This window comes from Otolemur garnettii, unplaced genomic scaffold, assembly GCF_000181295.1.
Source record: "Otolemur garnettii isolate 467f Iridium unplaced genomic scaffold, OtoGar3 scaffold00268, whole genome shotgun sequence".
Taxonomy (NCBI): domain Eukaryota; kingdom Metazoa; phylum Chordata; class Mammalia; order Primates; family Galagidae; genus Otolemur; species Otolemur garnettii.
Window position 1 is genome coordinate 318,467 of NW_003852663.1, and position 16,208 is coordinate 334,674.

Here is a 16,208-nt window from a genome sequence, read left to right on the forward strand (position 1 = left end):
CAGCAAATCATCCCTGAGCAGGAAAGCAGCCCTACTACCTGAATAGAGACAGGACACAACCTAGTATTAACTGCTGCGAGGTAGGCACTTAAATTCACTGTGGCAGGTCGTAGCCCTAGTTAGAAATGAGTTGATTTTTCTTTCTATGTTAAGGAAATACTTCACAGAAAACAAAACCCAGAAAAGTTTGGAAAAACACGTCAACCAGCTATATGGCTTCTAGGCTAGACTATCTGCCGTTGGCAAGCATGGCTGAATCATCTGATAGCACCACACCACTGGCTATGGTGGCATGTGTCTATAGTCTCAGCTGCTCAGGAGGCTGAGGCAGGAGAATTGTTTTAGCCCAAGAGTTCAAAGCCAGCTGGGGCAACTTACTGACACCTTGTCTCTAAAAAAGTAATAATAATTCTCAAATTAACAAAGAGAAACAAAATCCTGTAGTTGTATGGAGTCTTTAAATCTACTACTTTTCTATATTGTCCTTTAATACACAGTATAAACTTCAAACCTATTATAGCTAGCAAAAGGATCAGAGAAATAACTATAGTTGTTTTGACATTAAGGCAAATAAAGAGACAGAAGCATGCAATATTTTATCCAGTATTTAGTCTGAATAGTGAATTCCACATGTGTGGGCCAGGCTGAAGGCTCTCCTCACTTCAGATATTGCTTCAGTTGTTCTTGCAGGGCAGTGAGCTGTAAGGAGATTAAAAAAAAAAAAAAAACATGAAAATTTTATCTGAAATCTTAAGTTCCATTACTTGATCTAGAATTTACTTATATGAACCCAAAGGAACTACTGTCATGTGTAAGGTTATCTTAGTCTTACAGTGTTTCAAAGAATAGTGCCACAGTCAAGAACGCATCATGCTGTGGTGATTATGTCGTCCTTTATCATGCCGAACTTAAAAAAGGAAGCTTTAACATTGAATATGCTTTAACAATGGAATACGTTTGCTTTTAAGAATCTGTGCTTCTATGAAGAATAAATATACAGCAGCTCACTGATGAGATCACTGTAGCCACATTCTAACAGTCAAAAGATAAAGATGGCAGTTGGGATAGTTTCTTGTCCCAGTGAATATACTGGATCTTATACTGATCCTTGCCTGCTTCTTCTTGCCACATTATAAGACACTTAGAAACCAGGTCAGAGTCCTAACCAGTCAGGAACTTGATGATGTTTTACTTATGTTTTCTAAGTCAGAAGCCCTGAACCTTTTGTGGTATAGGATTTAATTTTTTTTTTTTTAAATTGGAATAGTGAAGTGACCGATAACATACAGATATATGCGATCTTTGGACAAAAGTTGTTTTAAAATATTATCCAATTTAGGTCACTGCATACCAGGATGGCTTTTTAGTCTGTGACAGGAATGAAACATTATAAAACAATCCTATGCTGCACATCACCTACCAAACTGCTACAGTTGTTATCTGCATTAATCTAGAGCAGCAGTGTTTTCCAACCTTTTTTATCTCACGGCACACTTGAACCTATAAACTCACATGGCACACTTAAATTATGTTGATTAAACAGCAATGACAACTACCACAACAACACAACAAAATAGCCAGGCATTGTGGCGGGCACCTGTAGTCCCAGCTACTTGGGAGGCTGAGGCAAGAGAATTGCTTAAGCCCAAGAGTTGGAGTTGAGGTTTCCGTGAGTTGTGACACTACGGAACTCTACCAAGGGTGAGACAGCGAGACTCTGTCTCAAAAAAATAATAATAATAAAAATAAATTCTGTTGATTAAAAAGAGTTAAAGAATATACTTAACTGTGCTTTGAACGTCTCTCAAAAATAATTGAATTAATGATCTTTAAAAAATTTCGTGGCACATGGGTTGAAAATCAGTGACTTAGAGGCCCTTTTCACTCAGATACTGAATGATTTCCCAGTTGACCATGATTACAACCACTAACTGCTGCAGTTCTTTCTCCTTTGTGAGAAAAGGAAAAAAAAAAAACCAAGATGATGGAAAGAACCTCCCACCATCTCCTAAAGGTAGGTGTTTCCCTAGGTTTAGACTTCTTGCTGAACAGTCAACCTGGCTAACTCTTCTAGCCCCATGGCTTCAATGATCATCTGTGTTTGGGCCTCTCTCCAATGTACCATTTTCAAAAGCACTATCAACTAAACTCATCTTCTCCACCCCATCCCTGTTGTCTTAATTTCAGTTAATGATATACCCTAAAGATAAGCCCTAGCAGGATTTCTATGCATTCCCTACCCTGATAATAAGACCTAGTGACATTGCATAGCCAGCCACGCCCTGCATTTTGGCGCGGAGCGGTAAGGAGACTGGAATACCTTTTATCTGCCACAGCTCCTTTCTCCCAGCCCTTCGCACTTGTGCGGCTGCGCGTGTGGTAACCGCAGTTGCAGGCATCCTATTGCGCACGTGCGAACGGCTAGGGGAAAGGAGTTCATGAATCACTAGCGCCAGCCCCACCAACAAGGTTGGCTCCCCCGTCAGGTTCCAGAAGAAGATGACTTAAGTGTATTTGAATAAATGTAGATTGTTGTATTATACTTAATAAAAATAAGACATCCCCTGAAAATAAGCCCTAGTGTGTGTCTTCTTGAGAAAAAATAAATAGAAGACAGTGTCTTATTTTCGGGGAAACACGGTACTAGTTCTCAGTTACCCAGGCTTTGGACTCATCTTTGTTCCCATTTTTGCCCTGAACATCCAAACAATTGTAAATTCTGGTTCCTTCTATCACTTGTACCTTCCTCTGGTCTCTCCCTATTCCAATTTCCGTTACATACAGCTGGCCAAAACAATCTTCCTGAGGTATTCCCCAGTTTGTTTTGTTTTTGTTTTTGTTTTTTTTTTTTTTTAAAGCTTTGAAGACTCATTATGACCTATATCCCAAATCTAAACTCTTAAGTCTGGCATCACCACTTCTTAGCCATTGTGCATCTAGCTCATAGCAACCTCAAACTCCTGGGCTCAAGCAATCCTCCTTATCTCAACCTCTCCAGTAGCTGGGACTACAGGTATGCACCACCAGGCTCAGCTAATTTTTTAGTAGAGAGATGAAGTCTCAGTCTTGCTTAGGTGGGTCTCCAACTCCTGAGCTCAAGAGATACTCCCACCTTGGCCTCCCAGAGTGCTAGGGTTACTGTCATGAGCCACTGTGCCCAACCGAGCATGTTACCTTCTCAGAGAATATCCTCATTTCCTTATCATCTTATTAAACCTCTTCCTACATTTTAAGGCCCCAAAGATCTGCTCCATGAAGCCTTCTCTTATCTCCATAGACAAAGTAAGCTCTTATTCCTCTAAGTCCCTAGCCCTGTCATGAATTTCTCCCCAACTGAAGGCAGAGACTATATCATAAACATTTCACAGCTCCCTGCAGAACCTAGCTTAAAGTAGGCACCTAATAAATCTACTTTGAATAAATGAGCTAACATAAAGGACTCTGAGTAAATTTTACACCTACATTTTTGTGTTGAAAATATTATAGCACTCCAGTACTAACTATAGTCATATGTTGCTGAACAATGGGGATATATTCTGAGAAATGCATCAGTAGCAAATTTTGTTGTTGTGCAAACATCACAGATTGTATATACATGAACTTAGATGGTACAGCCTACTACAGACCTAGACTATAGGAACAGCCTATTGTTCCTAGGCTACAAACCTGTGCAGTACTGTCACTGTACTGAATACTGTAGGCAGCTATAACACAATGGTAAGTATTTATGTAAACACATCTGACTATAGAAAGGGTACAGTAAAAACACAGTATAAAATGTAAATAAAAAAAAAAAGGGGTACCTGTACAGTACACTGGCCATGAATGGAGCTTTGCAGGACTGGAAGTTGCTCTGGGTGAGTCAGTGAGTGAGTGGTGAGTGAACATGAAGACCTAGGACATTACTGTACACTACTGTATATGCACTGTACACTGAGGCTTCCCTAAACTTATTTTAAAAGAGTAATTGTGCTACAACATTATGATGGCTACGATGTCATTAGGCAATAGGAATTTTTCAGTTCCATTATAATCTTACAGCAATCCACCATTGACCAAAGCATGGTTATACAGCATGTGACTGTACTGACACAGATGAAAACAAAAATGTTTGGTGGGTACTAAAGTAATCTTGGCATTAACTGTTCACCTGGCTTTTTTTTTTAAAGACAAAGGTCTCAGGCTCGGTGCCTGTGGCTCAAGTGGCTAAGGCGCCAGCCATGTACACCTGAGCTAGCGGGTTCGAATCTAGCCCGGGCCCGCCAAACAACAATGACAGCTGCAACCAAAAAATAGCCGGGCGTTGTGGTGGGCACCTGTGGTCCCAGCTACTTGGGAGGTGGAGGCAGGAAACTCACTTGAGCCCAGGAGTTGGAGGTTGCTGTGAGCTGGGATGCCACAGCACTCTACCCAGGGTGATGGCTCAAGGCTCTGTCTCAAAAAAATAAAATAAAAAATAAAGACAGAGTCTCACTTTATTGCCCTTGGTAGAGTGCCGTGGCGTCACAGCTCACAGCAACCTCCAACTCCTGAGCTTAGGTGATTCTCTTGCCTCAACCTCCTGGGTAGCTGGGACTACATACAGGTGCCCGCCACATATGCCCGGCTATTTTTTGTTGTTGGTGCAGTTTGGCCAGGGTCGGGTTTGAACCCACCACCCCTTGGTATATGGGGCTGGCACCCAACTCACTGAGCCACAGGCACCATCCTCACCTGGTTATTTTTAAACAGAACTTGGATGAGTGATTTACTGAGAGGAAGGGAATATACAGAACATAAAATTTCCCCCGGTCTTATGGGGATGGAGAGCAACGTATGGCATACATCCTTAACATTCTCTTCTTCAACACCCAGTGACTGACCCAAGTCTCATCAATTCTACCTTTAAAATACATTATCTCACATCAATGTTCATAGCAGCATTATTCATAATAGCCAAAATTGAAAGCAAACCAAATGTCCATTAATGAATGAATTAAAAAAATGTGGTATATCCATATAATGAATATTCATAAGTATCAAATGGAATAAAGTACTGATATATGCCACAACATAAATAAACATTGAAAACTTATACCAAGTGAAAAAATCCAGATTCAAAAGACCATGTATTATGTGACTCCATCTGTATCAAATAACCAGAATAGGCATTATATTAGTAAAAAGTAGATTGACATGGCTCGGCGCCCATAGCTCAATGGTTGATGTGCGGGTCACATACACCGTGGCTGGCAAGTTCGAACCCAGCCTGGGCCTGCTAAACAACGACAACCACAACATAAAAATAGCCAGGATTCAGAGCCCATAGCTCAGTGGTTAGGGCGCTGGCCACATACACCCGGGCTGGCCAGTTTGAACCCAGCCTGGGCCTGCTAAACAACAATGAAAACTACAACCAAAAAATAGCTGGGTGTTGTGGCGGGCGCCTGTAGTCCCAGCTACTTGGGAGGCTGAGGCAAGAGAATCGCTTGAGCCCAAGAGTTTGAGCTTGCTGTGAGCTGTTGATGCCAGGGCACTCTACTGAGGGTGACATAGTGAGACTCTGTCTCAAAAAAAAAGTAAATTAGTAGTTGCCTGAGGCTGGGTAGGGGAGAGACTCAGGAGAAATGGTGAGTGACTTAATGGGTACAGAGTTTCTTTTGGGGGGGATGAAAACTTCAATTGTGGTGACAGTTGTACAACTCTGAACATACTAAAAAAGCCTTTGAATTGTATGGTTAAATGAGTGAATTGTTTGGGATGTGAATTACACTGCAATAAAGCAGTTATAAAAACATTTGTATTACAGTTTACAAATCTATATTCTTTCCATCTCCACTGCTACTACCTTAGTCCAAGTTACCGTCATTTCTTAGTAGACTACCACATGGCGTCCTGACTGATCCCTCTGCTTTTACTCCTGCCTTCCTACAATCCATTCTCCAGATAATACTCAGGGTAATATTTTAAAAGTTCAAATTAGATGTGATTCTCCTGCTTCAAATTCTTCAAGGGCTTCCCATTCCATTTAAGACTGAAACCCATCCTCCTTATCATGGCTACAAGGCCATTATTGCCTCTGCCTATTTATCCAACCTTATGTTAACCATTATCTTATTTACTTTAAATATTTCCAAGGTCCTCAAAAAGGCCAAGTTCTTTCCCAACATGGGACCTTCCATATGATCCACCCAGAGGCTTCATCCCACTCTTTGCCTAGACTTATTCTTCAGGTCTCAGCTTAAATATATCCTTGGAAAGATCTAGCATGATCCCCCAGTTTATTATAATTTAGGACTCTTAACAGCACCATTGACTTTACTTCTTTCATAACACTTCTCAATCTGTACCTTTATATTTGTATAATATAGTGCTAGACTGTTAGCACCATAAGGACAAGTACAACAGGTGCTCAAATAACATCATTTTGTTCACATCGTTTCACTTAACATCAATAGGTTCTTGGAAACTGCAACTTTAAGTGAAATGACAGGTAAAAGGTCCTTAAATGATATCATTACTTTAATATTGTTTCATTATAACATTAATGAGAGTAAAATGGCTTCCCAACCAGGACCCCTGTTTCTGTGGAGCTTGCACATTCTCCCCACATCTGTGTGGGTTTTCCCCCAGTACTTCCACACCTCAAAGATGTGCTCCATTCACTGGCGTATCTATTTATTTTTTATTTATTTATTTATTTATTTATTTTGAGACACAGCTCATTCTGTCGCCTGGGTAGGGTGCTATAGCATCATAGATCACAGCAACCTCAAACTCTTGGGATTAAGGTATTCTCTTGCCTCAGCCTCCCAAGTAGCTGGGACTACACAATGCCCAGCTAATTTTTCTATTTTTAGTCACTACAGGGTCTCGCTCTTGCTCCGGCTCGTCTCCAACTCCTGAGCTCAGGAGAGCCACCCAGCTCAGCCTCCCAAAGTGCTAGGATTACAGGCATGAGCTACTGAGCCCCGCCTCACCGGCATGCCTAAATGGTCCCAGTCTGAGTTGAGTGTGAGTCTGTGATGGGATAGTGTCCTGTTCAGGCTAGTTTCTACCTTGCACTCTGAGCTGCAGGGATAAGCACTGGCCACCCAGTGCTTAAGTCTTTATTATTCTTTAAATATATGTTTAACTCACATTTATTTCAATGTTTACTATTAGAAGTGGTTTTTGTTTTTGAGATGGGGTCTTGCTCTGTGACCCAGGCTGGAGTGCAGTGGGTCACAGATCCTCCGACATCAGCCTTCCAAGCAGCTAGGACTACAGGCATGCAACATTATGCTTGGCTAATTTTTTCAGTTTTTATAGAGACCAGGGTCTTGCTATGATGCCCAGGATGGTCTCAAGCTCCTGGCCTCAAGTGATTCTCCTACCTCGGCTTCCCAAAGCTCAAAGTGCTGAGATTACAGGCATGAACCACTATGCTCCACCATGAACTACCCAGTGGTTTTGTTTTTTGAGTAGTTTGCTGATATTTTTGTGACCAGAAGTATGCCACTGCAACTTAACTTGTGTTTAAGTTAAACACAAGTAAAATTGTGTTTTATTATACAGTAAAATTTATTATATGGTAAAATTGCTTTTATTATATATTGTTTTGCTTTAAGTTGCAGTTTCCAAGAATCTATCAACAACATAGTGAGCACTTACTGTATTGTATCTGTCTTATTCAACATTCTACCCCCGGTGTTTTTCCCTCCCTAGGCATTCAATATCCATTGAGTGAGTGAATTTTCACCAAGGCTTTTTTTCACACTGCTACCCTCATTTAGAAGATTTGGCCACCACTGTTCCTTTGAGAGGAACATCCAGAAATGATACAGGGGGTGAGGAGGGGGGGTTCTTTTTTATTTTTTTAAATTAAATCATAAAGAGGCAGATCATGTATATGTTAATGCATTTATGGGGTACAATGTGCTGATTTCACACACAATTTGGAATGCTTACATCGTACTAGTTAATATATCCCTCACCTCATTTACTTAATTATTGTGTTGAGACATTTAACCCTGTACTTAATAGATCTGACATGTACCTTTGCAATATGCACCATAGGTATGATCCCACCATTCACCCTCCCTCCAGCTGACCTGAGGAGGGGGGTTCTTTGTATCAAATGTTTTCTTTTATCTTTTTTTTTTTTTTTGAGACAGAGTCTCACTTTGTTGCCCTCGGTAGAGTGCGGTGGCATCACAGCTCACAGCAACCTCAAACTCTTGGGCTTAATCCATTCTCTTGTCTCAGCTTCCTGAGTAGCTGGGACTACAGGCACCTGCCACAATGCCCGGCTATTTGTAGAGAAGGGGTCTTGATCTGGCTCAGGCTGGTCTCGAACCTGTGAACTTAGGCAATCCACCCACCTTCGCCTCCCAGAGTGCTAGGAGTACAAGCATGAGCCACCGCACCCAACTCAAATGTTTTCTGATAGATTTGGAAACATACTTCTCACCTGCTCAGTTTTTTGACTTTCCTGCACCTTCAGCTGCTTCAGCATAGACTGTAAATGATTCTGGAAAACAAATTGTATAACTGATGAATGCTGAGTCTCAAAGAGAAAAGGACCAAGAGAGACAAGGGGTTTGGCAAGTAATGTGATAAGTAAGAAAATTGTCAGTTATACAAAAAGCATTCTTTTTAAGGGCTATGGAGCCTAAAAACTATACCCCCTAACTACAGTGATATCCTATTTTATATACTTTATACACTGTTTTTTCTTGCCTTAAAATAAATAAATGGAATGCTTTCATGTTACCTTTTTCTAGTTTAGCACAAATCCTTTGGCTGTGTGACCTATTCAACCTGGCTTAGATTCTGGTGCTGACAACTCCTCCATTTCCCCTCACTAGGGCAGACAATTACTATTCCTGACTAGTAAAACAGGCAACAACAGTAATTATACTAATATATCTGAATCTCTCAAAGTATTTCCATATTTATTATCTTTTTTGGTTATTCTAAAGAATAACACATCAAAACTGGGTTTAGGTCTATGTCAAGCTGCTCCCCTTCAATGACTGCAGTTCTACAGAAAATGAAAGCTGGCAAGGAATTATGCAAATGCTTCAGAATTTCCCTCACTATAAAAATGGAAGCAAACATGGCCTAACACATATTTTCCTCTTGTTGAAGCTCTTAAATGTGTATTACTAAAAATAAAACTGGATAAGAGGGACTTTACCTAACAAATGCAAGCAGTGTAACCTGGTTTCTTGTAACATCAATGAATTTCCAACAATTAAAAAAATAAATATTAGGCTATTAAACAAACTCTGTACTACATTACAAAAAATAAATAAATAAAATAAAAATAAAACTGGATATTCTTATTCAAGCATGCATTAAAAAATCTAATTTAGTTACTCATCCCTTACTGCAATAAATACATTTTGGTACAAACAACATGGTTCAATCTATGCCCAACCATTTACTTTGAGTCCTGGCAAGTTAATTAACCTCTTTGAGTTTCAATTCTTTATCTGTAAAATGAGAATGGTGATAGTATCTAAATTGGGGGGATATGAGGCTAAAATGAGATGATACATTATAATTTTTAGCTCTTTACATGCATTCTACATAGTAAATGTTAAATACTGACAATTTTTAAGTCACATGATCCCTTCCCCAAAAGGCTTATATTGGATGATCAAAATTACTCTGGCTGAAGGGCTATCTTCTACTAGGAATTTCTAAGAGACTGTTTACATTCATGAATGAACAAGAATGCTACATAGAGATGACATGAGTGGAAACACAAACATGGGATTTTGAAAGTAAGGTATCAAGATTTCTTTATATCAGCCAACAAGAACTTACCTTGAGGGTCAGGTTTTCCACTTTCATGATGAGATCATTCTGTCTTTGAATTTTTCTCTGAATCACGCGGAGGCTTTTCTCCACATAATGAATCTGCTTCTGAATTTCGAGGACTAACAAAGACCGACAGAAACTTGATGAATATAAATATAGCCCAGCCTAAACTAATGGACCAAGACCCAAATCAAGTAACACTTCACTACACATTTTAGCAATACCTTCTAAACTCAGCCTTGCATCTAAGATGCATTTAGAGTCAGCTTTTAGCACAGCCATCCCTGTTTTTCCCTCCAACTTACCTACTGAACTGGCACCTTCTTTTGCTTCATACTGTCCAAATTCAAGAAACTTAGCCTGTAGCTCCCTTTCCAGATCTTCTTCACATTCTTCTTCCTCTTCTACTTCCTCGTCTTCATCATCTTCATCATCGTCGTCGTCGTCGTCATCATCATCGTCATCGTTGTCATCATTGTCATCATCATCGTTGTCGTCGTCATCGTCATCCTCATCTTCATCCTCATCGTCACTGTTACTACTAGTATCACTGAACATCTCCCGAAGCATATCATATTCTATTGATTTTAAGCAAGAAGAAGGTGAACTACCTGAACCTTTCCAAATGACTCCCTCTCCAGATACAATCCATATTCCTTATATTCAAATTCACTGGGCAACCTGTGCATTTTAGCAATCATCTTTCTTACAGAAGGATTATTCCCTTCATCAAAAAAGGACAGGAAAAGAAAAACGCTGTAACATCTGCTCACATATTCAATGATCCATATATCTAGATAATCCAAGGGTCTGTAGGAAGTTAGAATACCAGTGGTGGATGTGATATTAGAACACCAACCTAAAACCTCTAAAGAACTAAGGGACCAATAAGAAAGAAAAAACTTAACACTCTAGGTGGCCGAGGCAGGTGTATTGCCTGAGCTCGCAGGTTTGAGACCAGCCTGAGCCAGAGCGAGACTTCATCTCTAAAAATAGCCAGGCGTTGTGGCAGGCCCCTGTAGTTCCAGCTACTCAGGAAGCTGAGGCAAGAGAATCACTTGAGCCCAAGAGTTTGAGATTGCTGTGAGCTATGACACCACGGCACTCTACCAAGGGTGACAAAATGAGACTTTGTCTAAAAAAAAAAAGAAGGAACAAAGGTAAAGGCATCTTTTTTCCATGATTTACCTGCACATCTATGGAGAATGATCTGATATCTAGTCAAAACCTGTTCTATCTGAAGCACCTGCTTTGCCTCAGCTAAATTACCTGGCATACGACCCCGCTCATAGCCTGGGGATAACACAAAACCTGGAATGGAACCTTGACTTTCAATTTCCTTGGTTTCATCTTCAGAAATCACTTCCCATCCTGAAAGGAGGAGGCAGTCAAAGAAAATAAAGAAGGAAAGGAAGGGCGGTGCCTGTGGCTCAGTGGGTAGGGCGCCGGCCCCATATACGAGGGTGGTGGGTTCAAACCCGGCCCCGGCCAAACTGCAAGGAAAAAACAGCCAGGCGTTGTGGTGGGCGCCTGTAGTTCCAGCTACTTGGGAGGCTGAGGCAAGAGAATCACCTAAGCCTAGGAGTTGGAGGTTGCTGTGAGCTGTGATGCCACAGCACTCTACCAAGGGTGATAAAGTGAGACTCTGTCTCTACAATAAATAAATAAATATAAACAAAGAAGGAAAGGAAAAGGCATAGTTAAAAGAGAAGAGATACTGGCTAACAGTGCTATTTAATTTAGTCCAACTTCAGGCTATTTGTATGTGGATTCCTAGTTTGGAGGAGTACCTTAAAGTGAATTATACAAGTAAATAAATTTCTATTACATGATGTTACTGTTACTGTTCCTAGCTAGAACATAACATTTCTAAAAATCTTAAGTTCTCACATCAAAACTGGCACACCAATACTAATAGTAGGTTTGTCAGCATGTGCATATAGGGTGGAACAAACTAAGCAGTAAATATTTTAAAAAAATTTTGATAAAAAGTATTTTTATAAAGGATACGGGCACAGACAGCTTCAGCATCTGAACACAGCAGTCTCTTGACTTCCTTTTCCACATCTGGAGAGTCAGTGAACTAAAGTTGGGGAAAGAGATATAAATACTGTCATTTAACACTTTCCATTTTGCAGAAATGCCCTTTTCCTACTTACTGTAAATTCAAATTATTAGGTCTCTTTAGATGTCCATCAAACCAAATTTCTACTTTAAGTACTGCTACTTATGATGGATTTTATAATCACGTTCTAGATTTTTATACAATAATTTTATTTTTTCCAAATTAAACAAATTACTTGAGACATTTAATCTTTTCAATTTGCAACTCTATGGTAAAGATCTCAGAGGTGCAGCCCTTGGATCTCAGCTATTAATTATTCTCCCCAATTAATACTGACAAAGAACTATAATTCCTTATTAGCTGTTTAGAAGTAATTTGGTCTAAGATTCAAATCCCCAGATTTCACTTCCCCACCATCTTCATTATTAGAGATGTTCCTACAAAAACTGGATCTTAGCTACATGTTCTTCCTTGAATCCAGTTTTAGATAATTATCTCCACAGCAACCAGTTCGTCATGCCACAAATAGAAATTAAGACTTTGAGGGGGGATAAGCAACTGCAAACAACTGCTGCTAAAAATGAACCCTGGCTTCTAAGGAATGGCTTTTTAAATAATATGGGAGGAAAAAAAGCAGATTTGAGTATATGGGGTCATTGGCCACATTGTATGCTTTCCTAGAAGCTACTGGATAACAAACAATAAATTCATTATTCAATGAATCAAACACAGTGTATGTATATGGGAGTGGGGGTTAGGGTGAGAAAGCAAGCTTAAAAGTAATCTTTATGACTTACTTGGTTTGTTTGAAACTAATAAGCTATTAAGCAAAACAAACACATTAAGGGTAAACAATAAAGGTATGATTGTTCTACCTCAGTAAAGTTGATTTCTTCAATTTGTTTGCAATCAAGGGGCTGTGAAATAAAAGACAATAAACAATGAAGTTATATTATAATTGTTCTACTCCAGGAAAGCTTAAAGAGCTCTATAACTATTCTTAATTTAGTTTTATATTTAGTGGGCACTCAATAAATGCTATTGACTAACAGAGTATAAAAGCCAAGGCAACTGTACTGATAGATTGGAAGACTCGACAGAGCGAAGGTGTCAATTCTCCCCAAATTGATCTGAAAGTGTAATGCATTTCCTATCAAAATTCCAGCAAGGTTTTCTTTAGACACAGACAAACTTATTCTAAAATTTATATAGAATTGTATAGGCTCCAGAACAGCTAAAACAATATTATACAGTTACACTGTGATACTGGTGGAGGGATTGACACATGGATCAGTGGAACAGCATAGAAAATCCAGAAATAGACCCACACACATGCCTAACTGGTTTTTAGCAAAAGTGCAAAACAATATGGAAAGACAGCCTTTTCAACAAAAGGTGCTGGAACAATTGGATGTCCTTAGGCAAAAACAAAACAAAACAAACAAAAAAATAAACCCTTGTACTAAATCTCATACCTTTTATTTTTGTCATTTTTATTTTTGAGACAGAGTCTCACTTTGTCGCCCTCCATAGAGGGCTGTGGCATCACAGCTTACAACAACCTCAAACTCTTGGGCACCAGTGATCCTGCCTCATTGCCTCAGCCTCCCAAGTAGGTGGCACTACAGGTGCACACCACAACACCTGGCTATTTTTAGAGATGGGGTCTCCCTCTTGCTCAGGCTGGTCTTGAGCTCCTGAGCTTAGGCAATCCACTTGCCTCCGCCTCCCAGAGTGTTAGGATTACAGAAGTGAGCCACTGCACCCAGCCATTAAATCTCATACCTTTTGCAAAAATTAACTCAACAATAGATCAATCACAGGTTGAGATATAAAATGTAAAACATCTTTTAAAAACATAGAGGAAAATTTTCAGGATCTGGGCTAGCAAAGAGTTTTTTTTTTTTTTTTTTTTTTTTGAGACAGAGCCTCAAGCTGTCCCCCTGGGCAGAGTGCCGTGGCATTACAGCTCACAGCAACCTCCAACTCCTGGGCTCAAGCGAGTCTCCTGCCTCCGCCTCCCAAGTAGCTGGGACCACAGGCGCCCACCACAACGCCCGGCTATTTTTTGGTTGCAGCCGTCATTGTTGTTTGGTGGGTCCGGGCTGGGGATTCGTACCACCTTAGGTGTACGTGGCTGGCGCCTTAGCTGGTTGAGCTATAGGCGCTGAGCCGCAAAGAGTTCTTAGACTTAACACCAAAGCAAGATCTTTAAAAGAAAAAAAAACCCAGTAAGTTGGACTTCATCAAAACTAAAAAGTTTTGGTATTTGAAAGATCCTAAGAAGGGGATGAAAAGAGAAGATATAGACTGGGAGAAACTATTTGTGAACTACATTATCTGACAAAAGACTTCTAGTATTTATAATACAAAAGAACTCTCAGGCTGGGTGCAGTGGCTCACCCTGTAATCCTAGCATTCTGGGAGGCCAAGGCAGGTGGATTGCCTGAGCTCAGGAGTTCAAGACCAGTCTAAGCAAGACTGTCTCTACCTGTCTCTACCAAAAATAGAAAAACTGGCCAGGTGTTATGGCAGGCACCTATAGTCCCAGCTAATTGAGAGGCTGAGGCAAAAGGTTCACTTGAGCCCAAGAGTTTGAGGTTGCTGTGGGCTAGGCTGACTCTACGGCACTTCTAGCCTAGAGTGAGACTTTGTCTCAAAAAAAAAAAAAAAAAGAGTAAAAAAGAAGAAGCCAAGCCACAGTACTCCTGTAGCTTCCCCAAGGTCCTATAAGCTTTAAGTAGGGTTAGAAATATAACTACAATTCCCAATTCTTAGGTTCTGGATGGGTTCACTTTAAATCTAGATCTTGCAATTGAAAACCAAAAGCATTAGCAGAAATTACCAATTCATGATTTTTCCAGACCCCTAATGACTAGGCTATAACCTCAAGGATCAGGTTTGTTTTTATTCACTGCTATACTACACATTCCCATCTGCTAACACATAGTGCCTGGCATTTAGCTCACATTCAATAAACATTTACTGAACACATGAATGAAGGAACAAGTTAATTCCCAGCTGACTTTCTCCCTTTCCATCCTGCTTTCAATCCTCTTCTAATTTACCCAGCAGACACACAAATAGCATGCAACTAACCTTTTTTGTTACTTTCCGGAACCTTTTCTTCCTGACATTCTTAAGTGGTGGAGTAACTAAAATAAATACAACACAATGAAGTATATATATGATTGATAGTCATCACATACTTATCTGAATTTGATACAGAAAGGTCATGCTATAAGCCACTGGCTCATGACATGACTCCTTCCCTTTACAGCATCGGAAAGCCTAACAAACCAAAGGCCTGAGTATGGTAAGGGGTCCTTGGTTCACGAGGAATTAAGATTCAATAGATAAATGTAGTCAGCCAGAATGAGCAAGGGGCCGGTGACTTACTGCCATGCTTCCAGAGATATTTTTTCTGGCTCTCCTTTTCATTTTTCTTGACTGTTTTAAGATCAGTAGAGGTAACTGCTTCTTCTGGAGAAGAATGGGTATCATCTTCAGCGCTGCACAGAAGCATCTACATTTAACAAAGACAAAGAAGTAGACCACAAATGGCCACAAATCTTGGGTTAATGATAAATAATGCTCATGCTTACTACCAGAAATCCTAGAGCACAGAAGAGCTTTTGATACTTGGCATTTCCAGAAAATCAAGTATTATATAATATACACCTATATTCTCTCACATTCTCCCCCCTCCCTCCCAACAATAACACCATATATGGACTCTGAGGGTCTTTTTTTAGTTAGAGTGCTCACCACTGCAGAGGGAATACATTGAAAACAGATGTATCTTAACATTTTAGAGAGGAAATAAGAAAACAGCAGAGAGGATTATAAGAACCAATTTAAAGCTGGGCGTGGTGGTTCATGCCTATAATCCTAGCACTCTGGGAGGCCGAGATGGGTGGATTGCTTGGGCTTAGGAGTTCAAGAACAGCCTGAGCAAGACTGAGACCCTGTCTCCACCAAAGACAGAAAAAAAGACAGTCAGATGTGGTAGGTGCCCATCACCCCAGCTACTTGGGAGGCTGAGACAAGAAGATCTTTTGAGCTCAAGAGTTTGAGACTACTGTGAACTATGATGCCATGGCACTCTACTCATGGTGAAAGAGTGAGACTCTGTCTCAGAAAAAAAAAAAAAAAGAACCAATTTAAACGTCCAGCATACTACTTTGGGAAAAAAGTTCAAAAGAAGATCCCAGCTGCTCATAATTTTCAATTAATGAAAAGTCACTGTAAATGGTAAATAAGGAGCTCTATAGGGTATTTGGACAAAATAAAGTACTGAAAAGCTAAGGATCTAACACCAAATCAGAACAGGACATTTCTTTTTTTTTTTTTT

General features: G+C 40.0%; 1 protein-coding gene across 1 annotated transcript in view; it reads right to left on the minus strand.

The window, feature by feature from the left end:
• Nucleotides 1-657: 657 nt before the first annotated feature.
• TAF7L (TATA-box binding protein associated factor 7 like) overlaps nt 658-16,208 on the minus strand; it is a 26,948-nt gene continuing 11,397 nt past the window's right edge. The window contains exons 5-13 of the mRNA XM_003802970.1: nt 15,254-15,380; nt 14,954-15,009; nt 12,730-12,771; nt 11,800-11,872; nt 11,059-11,160; nt 10,095-10,367; nt 9,796-9,908; nt 8,432-8,491; nt 658-699 (exon numbers count right to left, since the gene is read on the minus strand). Of these exons, the coding sequence (XP_003803018.1) occupies nt 658-699; nt 8,432-8,491; nt 9,796-9,908; nt 10,095-10,367; nt 11,059-11,160; nt 11,800-11,872; nt 12,730-12,771; nt 14,954-15,009; nt 15,254-15,380 (888 nt within the window). The remainder of the gene's footprint in view (nt 700-8,431; nt 8,492-9,795; nt 9,909-10,094; nt 10,368-11,058; nt 11,161-11,799; nt 11,873-12,729; nt 12,772-14,953; nt 15,010-15,253; nt 15,381-16,208) is intronic.